Source organism: Stigmatopora argus, chromosome 9, assembly GCF_051989625.1.
Source record: "Stigmatopora argus isolate UIUO_Sarg chromosome 9, RoL_Sarg_1.0, whole genome shotgun sequence".
NCBI classification, from domain to species: domain Eukaryota; kingdom Metazoa; phylum Chordata; class Actinopteri; order Syngnathiformes; family Syngnathidae; genus Stigmatopora; species Stigmatopora argus.
The window spans coordinates 12,618,044-12,627,414 of NC_135395.1; the positions used below are offsets into that span (position 1 = coordinate 12,618,044).

At 39.0% G+C, this 9,371-nt stretch overlaps 1 protein-coding gene across 1 annotated transcript; it reads left to right on the forward strand.

Moving 5' to 3' along the window:
- The first annotated feature begins 364 nt into the window (after positions 1–364).
- Positions 365–5,044, forward strand: faf2 (Fas associated factor family member 2). Its single transcript, XM_077610297.1, has 11 exons — positions 365–502; positions 1,224–1,292; positions 1,975–2,109; positions 2,221–2,297; positions 2,373–2,511; positions 2,743–2,828; positions 2,942–3,033; positions 3,152–3,329; positions 3,604–3,775; positions 3,853–3,996; positions 4,075–5,044. Exons 1-11 carry the CDS (start codon positions 440–442, stop codon positions 4,255–4,257), a joined length of 1,338 nt encoding a protein of 445 aa, XP_077466423.1. The 5' UTR covers positions 365–439; the 3' UTR covers positions 4,258–5,044.
- The last annotated feature ends 4,327 nt before the right edge of the window (positions 5,045–9,371 follow it).

A 9,371-nucleotide genomic window follows, 5' to 3' on the forward strand; every position in this document is an offset into this window, starting at 1 on the left:
TAAACAATTGGGCTTATGGTTGTTTTCTATTTAATTAAGTTAATGTGTTTAACAATACAGACCTCTTGAGTGAATTACTTGAAATACATTTGAAATATTTTTTTAAATTAACTAATTTACATACTGATCTAGTTCATAGTTGTTTCAACCCTGGTTTAATTATTCAAACATGGGGAACTAAATTTCTTGAGGCAATTTAGAAAAGTGCATTTGCACTCTAACTTAATAGATGGAGCTGCATTTTCTGCGATTGACATACACATGAAATTGACCAAATGTTAAAATTTTTAGTATTTTTTTAACTTGTTTTTTAAAAATGTGGTTAAGTTGTTGAACGTCACGTCATCCAGGCCACTAGATGTCAGCAGCGTCCTCATCGAACTTGCGGAAACCTCGCTTTGACGTTGCTCAACCCTTGCTAGGTGATTGGCGAGCTAAGATGGCGGCGCCTGAGGAGCCAGAATTATCGCAGGCGCAGACCGAAAAACTCCTCCAATTTCAGGTAAATGCGGTCTAACACACGACCCCTCACACATAAAAATCTGTGGAACCACACGATGGCATTCCTAGTCAAGCCCGAACCAGCGTTGATTGGCCGAAGCGTCAGTGTTCGAAGCTTTTCCCACAGAGTCAACTTCGATACTGGTCAACTTCAGAGCTAATGTTAGCTAGCATTAGCTTGAACGTCTTATGAGTCAGAAGACTTTAAAGGGGAGGAATTGATTTAAATCGCAGATGATTTAGGACGTCTCTATAATAGCCACCGATGTTATTCCCAAGTGTTATTAAGCATGGCATGGTCTGTGGTGTGTCTTTTCCTGAACCCTGGCTCAGTTGTCACCAAATCGCTGACGAGGAGTTCATGTATCGTTACATTAAGGTCCGATCTGTCAACTCAAGTTTAAACACGTGTCTTTAAAGTCAATTTTAGCGACATTGTGCTGATAAAAAGGGTCCAACGCAAATCTCTAATCCACCTTCTGCTCGGAACCTTTGTATGGACTACTAGTTTCCTTGATGGAAAACTAGCAGCTTGGTCGTTGGGGAGTTTCCTCTGTCAATCTATGGGTTTCCTTCTGTTTATTTTTGAATGTGCTGTTTGTTTACCACAAATGCGGTTTGCCATGGTAAAATGAAGTTTTTTCTAGTACCTGTTACAGTTAACTCGCTCAAAAATATTTGTACTGATCTGTCTAATAATCATTTTTTTCCCTATTTTACAGGACCTAACTGGCTTGGAATCAATTGACCAATGCCGGCGAACATTAGAGCAGCATAACTGGAATATTGAGGTAAACTGTCATCAAAATATTTTGCATACTCTAAGAACACTGACACACTCTAGGGGTGAATTTTGTGCAAATAAAACTCGTGGAAAATACATTTTAGTTGTAGCAATAAGGTGTGGTCAGGTACAGTTTTGTTCCAAATTACTGAACAACTTCAGAACCAAAATATGAGTGAACTTTTTCAATTATTTCAGTGCTGACTTTGAGTGAGGCTGTGATGAAGTGGCAGTAATGTCAATTTCTTTGCTCATAGCTACATTTAAATCGATCTGATTCTTCCTGCACAACCTTGAAAAAAATAGTCAAATTCCATTGACCAACATTATCTGGTGTATTTGTCGTGTCAGGAAGGTTTTCTGTCCAGCACGTCTCTATAAATTGCTATATTCATATCACCTTCAATCCTGACGATCTAGTCTTCCTGTTCCCACCATTGAAAAAGTATAAAATATTCCGCTGCGCAAGCAATGTGAAGAGAATTCTGAATGTTCATGTACATTTTTTAATTTTCTTCTATGATTAGTGTAATAAACAATTTTAAAACCATCAAAGTCAGACTCTTTCTGTGTAACTGTTGGCTATCTGCCAAATTATATTTAGGCTACCTTCGTTTCAAAGTGTAGTCATTGCGGGTTTCAGCTTGTTCTTCCAGGAGTTGTGATGGATTTTCCCGTTTGCCTTTCAGTCTGCAGTCCAAGACAGACTCAACGAGCAGGAAGGAGTGCCCAGTGTTTTCAACCCTCCCCCGCCAAGACCGTTACAGGTCAACACAGCAGACCACAGAGTATATAGTTATATTGTCTCCAGACCACAACCAAGGGTAGGCTTGCTGCCTTGCATTGTAAAATTGACACTTTTAATTGCTTGCTTAAACATTTTTTTTACTTTTAGTGTGTGTCCAAACATTGATTATTTTGATTTTATATTTCAGGGCTTGCTGGGATGGAGTTATTACTTGATCATGCTACCTTTCAGATTTACATATTACACACTTCTGGACATATTCAGGTGATTACAATGACGGAATTATATACCTACATATGGAAGGATAGTTCTACAGATGGACACAATTTCTTTTACTAGGTTTGCCCTGCGATTCGTGAGGCCGGACCCCCGTGGTCGTGTTACGGACCCAGTTGGGGATGTCGTTTCTTTTATTCATAGTTTTGAGGAACAGTATGGACGCTCACATCCTGTTTTTTATCAGGGAACATACAGCCAGGTGAGTTCAGAACAGAGGTTAGGTTTTGAAGAATAAAATGCCAGACCAGGTATATGCATCCTAATCACTGAATGTGTTGTGGGAGTGAGTAAAGAAGAAAAAAAATGATATCAGAATTTTACTGCTAGGGGCTACCAGTCATCCCAGTCTAAATGAATTGGATGTCTCGCGTCGTCAATGACGGCCAATGAGGGAAACATTTGACATGCTTTTTTATATCCATGTTAACAGGCATTAAATGATGCTAAACGAGAGCTCCGCTACCTCTTAGTCTACCTTCATGGAGACGATCATCAAGACACCGATGAGTTTTGTCGGTTGGTTTATTTAATTTTGATCGTCGTTTTCCATTCCTTGATGACCCCCAAGCTTATAATGCAATAGGGGACCCTCAGGTCATTTAACATTGCTTGCCTGTCTCTTCCTGTAGCTCCACATTGTGTACTGAAGAGATAGTAGCCTTTATCAACACCCGAATGCTGTTCTGGGCCTGCTCGACAAGCAAGCCAGAGGGCTACAGAGGTAAGGGCTGCACTGGTATATGTGTAAAAAACACAACAAAAAAGAAAACTTGTTGTTTTTTTCCCCCTGCTGTTTAACAACGTTAAAATTAATCTTTTTTTTTTCTTGTCCTTTTCAGTGTCTCAAGCGTTGCGGGAAAACACGTACCCATTCCTGGCCATGATTATGTTAAAGGACCGCAAGATGACGGTCGTCGGCCGCCTCGAGGGTCTCATTCAGCCTGAGGACTTTGTCAATCAGCTCACCTTCATCATGGAGGCCAATCAAACATATCTGATGTCCGAGCGCCTTGAACGGTACTCACGATACCCCTCGATTCTTAAAGCTGAAAAGATCTGATGTTCAAGTACATGCTCAAATGAGAGCCCACGTTTTTTTGGAGTATAAGTTGCATTACCTCTCATTATCAGCCCCGATAACTATTAGTTTTCCTTTTAAGTATCATAACTAAACAACTAGACAAAATATTACTTGAAAAGAAGTCGCAGGCCCAGCCAAGCAAGGAAAAAAAGTACAACTCATGGTACAGAAAACATGGTACTTGAATTTGAACTAGCTGAATCTTTACAGCGAGGAGAGAAGCCAGACACAAGTGCTCAGACAGCAGCAAGATGAGGCGTACCAGGCGTCCCTGCGCGCCGACCAGGAGAAGGACAGAAAGAAGCGAGAGGAAGAGGACCAACGCAGGCAAGAGGAGGAGAAGGTCCGACAGTGCGCGCTCGCCGAGGAGAGGAGACGACGGGTGAGAGCCGTGACGTGGCGCAAACAGATAGTGTCAAGTGGAAACGTGAGCTTTTAATGCTCTGATTTCGCCACCAGACACTAGAAGAGGAAAAGGAGAGGAAGTCCGAATGTCTCCCGCCAGAGCCGCCTGCGGACGATCCGGAAAGCGTCAAAATCGTCTTCAAGTTGCCCAATGACACGCGCGTCGAACGGCGATTCCTCTTCGGGCAGTCTCTTACAGCAAGTCCACACATTGAGATGTTCACGCTGATTACCATGAGCTTAAAAATTCAGTTTTTTTTCCTCTCCCCCTGACAGGTCATCTATGATTTCCTGTTCTCGTTGAAAGAAAGCCCGGAGAAGTTTCAAATCGTCACCAACTTTCCCCGCCGGGTACTGCCCTGCCTTCCATGCGAAGAACATCCCTACCCTCCCACGTTGAAAGAGGCTGGACTAAGCCGCTCCGAGGTGCTATTTGTCCAGGATCTTACGGACGATTAAACAAAACAAAAATAACAGCAAAAACAAAACTGAGACCTCATGGCTCCAATGCTCATCCCATACCTGCCCACCCTTTTCCCAGTTTTTGTTAAATGGCCACTATGGGATCATCACGTTCAAATCTGGGACAGGGTCAAGTTCCCCTTCAGCGGCCATTGCCCACCTGTGTTTACGGGGTTCCCAATAGCCTGGAAAGTCTTGAATTTTATTATTATATAATATAGAGTTCTTCCTCGAGCCCTTTTCACCTGCAAGTCTCAACTTGTCCGTCAGCTGCCCGTTTGTCGTCCATAGCCATGACCGTAGTCGTCTTGCAACAAGTAGCTGAGCCACTTGACATGTGACCAAAATTACCTTAGAGCATCTATTAATCCCTCGGATACAAGGATTGTTTTTTTTCTTTCTTGGTTTTGCCTTGGCTTTGTTTTTGTAATATTTAGATTTGTTTGGCAGATTGGGCATTCTTTCCATTTCCCCCCCATGCGAGGACTCCGATGAAGGCAGATTTTTTTTGTAGATTTAAACTACGGGAACCCTGTTTTACATGGCATACACTATTAAGGTCTTCATCCATCCCCGAATTATCTGTGTCATCTGATGACCAGGTACACGTGGACAGTACAAAGCAGGCTGAAGTTCATGTTTCACAAGAGGCCAACATTTTTTTTCTTTCCATTTGGCATGCTCTGCTTGTCTGCTGTCACTCATCGTTTTGCTTGTAATATTCAAATAAGCTCTTGTAAAGATGTCATTTCCCCAACCATAAATTAAAACAAAAACAATTTAACCATGGGTTTATTGAACATTCTTGCACTGTTAAAAAAACTCTTCAATGCTTAAATATGTGCACCCCTTCTTATGTGCAACACAAAATTAACCCACATTTCCAAAATTATTTTATCCTTGAGTTTTCCTTCAGTATCTTTTGAAATCCATTTATTTTTATGACTGAACATGTCAAATATTTAAGTAGCTTGCTTCATAATAATGAGTATTACTTCAGATTTTTTTTTCCATACATAGAGTAGAAATTGACTTTATTTTACCATATCAAGTTTGCACTCATGGTTAAAAAATATGACCCATGCTGGCGTTATTGATATTTGAATATCTCACTTAAAAAAAAATATATATATATATATACAGACGCTCCCCTACTTACGAACGCAATTGATTCAGTGCTATATTTTGTATTATAATTTATGTTTAAGGCTGATATAAGTATATTGAAGGTTTATATAAGTGCATTTGTATGTTTAAGGCTTGTATAAGTAACACGCATTGGTTTGTACTGAAAAAAAAAACATTTAATAACATGGAGAGAATATGTACAGTACTGTAGAGAGAGAGAGAGAGAGATTTATGTATTAGAAACTGAAACTTTCAGAAGTCACTGTGGTCCAGTGGCAAAGACAATGGGTCAGAACTTCAGGTGGACTTGAGTTCAATTCCACTCTTTGCAATTCTCAAATTGTTTATTGAGGTAATGAAAAGGATAGATATAACTTTCAATCACTTCATTTCAGAAGTCACTGAGGTCCAGTGGCAAAGACAATGGGTCAGAACTTCAGGTGGACTCAAGTTCAAATCAGGAATGAGTTCAATTCCACTCTTTGCAATTCTTAAATTGTTTATTGAGGTAATGAAAAGGATAGATATAACTTCCAATCACTACAGAAGTCACTGTGGTCCAGTGGCAAAGACAATGGGTCAGAACTTCAGGTGGGCTCAAGTTCAAATCAGGAGTGAGTTCAATTCCACTCTTCGCAATTCTCAAATTGTTTATTGAGGTAATGAAAAGGATAGATATAACTTCCAATCACATCATTTCAAAAGTCACTGTGGTCCAGTGGCAAAGACAATGGGTCAGAACTTCAGGTGGACTCAAGTTCAAATCAGGAGTGAGTTCAATTCCACTATTTGCAATTCTCAAATTGTTTATTGAGGTGATGAAAAGGATAGATATAACTTCCAATCACATCATTTCAGAAGTCACTGTGGTCCAGTGGCAAAGACAATGGGTCAGAACTTCTGGTGAACTCAAGTTCAAATCAGGAGTGAGTTCAATTCCACTCTTTGCAATTCTCAAATTGTTTATTTAGGTAATGAAAAGGATAAATATAACTTCCAATCATGTATAGGCGGGCCGCCTCGTGGTGTAGTGGGTAAGTCACCTGCCTGCGACGTGGGTGTCGAGGGTTCACGTCCCGGTGTCGCCAGTCAACGACTGTATGGTGTCGGCAGTCGGCCGAAGGCCGACTGTCGAACACCACCAGGAACCCCCCCCTCCCAACTGTCTTCCGGTCAGCCGAAGGCTGACCGGAATGACCGGAAATATTGTTTTGCTGAAAAAAATGACTAAGTGTTTATTTGAATGAAAAAAGGATTACCCATTTACTGAACTACTAGTGTAGTGATTAGTCAAACGAGAGCGGGATTCGAACCCCATCTCCCAAATGGCAGTCAAATCCACTAACTTGAGGTCTGTCTGACCCATTGTCTTTGCCACTGGACCACAGTGACTTCTGAAATGAAATGAATGGAAGTTATATTTATCATTTTCATCACCTCAATAAACAATTTGAGATTTGCAAAGAGTGGACTTGAACTCACTCCAGATTTGAACTTGTGTCCAACTTCAATTTCAACCCATTGTTCTTGCCACTGGACCACAGTGTCTTCTGAAATGATGTGATTGGAAGTTATATTTATCCTTTTCATTACCTCAATAAACAATTTGAGAATTGCAAAGAGTGGAATCAAACTCACTTCGGATTTGAACTTGAGTCCACCTGAAGTTCTGACCCATTGTCTTTGCCACTGCACCACAGTAAAGTTGGAAGTTGCGAACATTTTTGGACTTAAACGCAATTTGCAGACATGTTCGTATGTACCGTTGTTCGTAAGTTGAATGTTCGTAAGTAGGGGAGCGTCTGTATATATTTTTTTAAGTGAGATATTCAAATATCAATATTATATTATATATATTGCAAGTTGTTTAGACCGAATCTGGAAGCTTCTTAATCAAATGAGCCAAAAATATGATCACTTTTGAACCATGTTTTGCATCAAAGAGTTAAATCGTGTTAAACTACATCACAGTTTAAAATGAGACGAGCATATTGGTATAGATAATACATTTATTAGTGAACAACCCTCTCCAATCAGCCACAACAATTAAAAAAAATATGATTGCACTACTTGGTAAAGCATAACTAGCAACTTTCATTTAAAAAAAGTACAAATCTTAAAAAGTTCAAACAGTATACAGATGCATATAATACACATACTAGTTCATGTTAAATGCTACAAACAATGATTCCAATGGAATGGGAATTAAAACAAGAACCATTTTCTCTATGTAATATATATATATATATATATATATATATATATATATATATATATGTGTGTATATATAATATATGTCTAATATATATATATATATATATATATATATATATATATATATATATATATATATATATATATATATATATATTAGTTTCCTTCCTCCCATCCCCCACAATACAAACATGGAAAAATGAGGTAACTGTAAATGTGCAAGTACCAAAGCAAAATATATCCGCCTAACACAACACGTGCCCCTGGCTCTGTTGGTGGGTGGGCTGAGGATCCCTTAAACAACGAGGGAGGGCAAGAACAGTAAACCACAATCCCACCACAGCAAAAAAGAATCATTGGTAAACCATAAACGGCATCTACAAAGCAATCCATCACAAATTCAAAACAATTTGTAGCTGCTTATTGGAACACTTTTTTTGCACCAGACAAGCTGTGAAATTATTGAAAGTTAACAGAAAGACTACAAGACTCTATTCTGTGTTGTCTTTTATCATAACTGCTTCAGTGGGAGGTTGTTTCCCCCCACCTTTCTAAATTAGTGGGGGTAGCTGGATTATGTCAATTCAATAAGCGCTAATATCAACATGAAGTACATGTGAACAATACATTTTAAGATATTGATACACTGAGAGCAAGTGCCAGTGGCACATACAGTACTACACTGGAATATGTATGACAACACTTCTTTTTTTTAAACCCTTAAACTATAATTATGATTTCCACGGGGGTATTAGTATAACATGCTTTAAGAATACATGAGATCCATGACAAACTATTGCATTCACGCGAGTGAGTTTTTTTGTAGCTAAAGCAGAACATCTAGCACCTTGTCACTATGGCTTTTTGATAAAACTACAGTAGTCTCAGAGCAAGTTCTTTTCAGTCATTAGGGCAATAACAGTAACACAACGCATGTAAGAATTGATAGACCAAGAGCATTTTTTCCCATAAACAAAACAAAGCGCAATAAAATCTTGTAGTCATTCAGTTCTATTAGAAATATGTGCAGTACAATGCATGGCAGTAATCAGCTGAGCGTTAAAATCCAATCCTTCCAGAAGCCAACTTAGAACTGGATGACAAGCATGCATACTGTGCACCGCTAAATGCGTCCTCGCCAGATGTGAAGCTTTCTGCGCGTTAGCTCTTGTCATTAGTCTCTTTTTTTTGTTTGTTTTCTTTGTTAAGCATGCAAACACCTTCTGGAGTGATTAGGTAGGACTGTGCGCACATTGAGAAGTTGGACCACAGCAAATTGTCAAACTGGTTGAGAAATGACTTATGTTGCCTCTTTTTCAGATTTTTAATTTTTTTTTTTTAAACATGCCTTGTTTTTAAACGTACTATTTCAGATACAAGAGGATATCATAATTGCTTACATTGGTAAATCATTTGCGGTCAGAAGAAAATGACCTAAACATAAATTCCAATACTATATGCGTTTCATGGCATCCTTCCCATTTGACAGACTCTTCTTGTCTTGAATCCTCATATACCGAGTGGCCCTGAGTTTTTTTTTTTTAAACATACAATATAGCCTGCAAATAGATATGTACACGTAGATTAATTCTCCAAGCTGTGGGTAGAACTCATTAAATGGCTTCTTTTTTTTTCTCTTTTGAAAATGGCACACACATGTCAAAGACTCACATTCACTTAAGACACTGAAGTAAAGAAAAAGGCAAGATCCCTTTACACGTAAAAGCAACGCTTACAACTGCCTTGTTAGTGCTTACTAATTTTTTTTT

Bases quoted from the DNA above. Each gene is read 5' to 3' on its own strand.
- faf2 (XM_077610297.1), top strand. From the start codon at position 440: ATGGCGGCGCCTGAGGAGCCAGAATTATCGCAGGCGCAGACCGAAAAA. The intron at 503-1,223 runs GTAAATGCGGTC...CCTATTTTACAG, and splicing joins AAAAACTCCTCCAATTTCAG to GACCTAACTGGCTTGGAATC. The intron at 2,298-2,372 runs GTGATTACAATG...TTCTTTTACTAG, and splicing joins ACACTTCTGGACATATTCAG to GTTTGCCCTGCGATTCGTGA.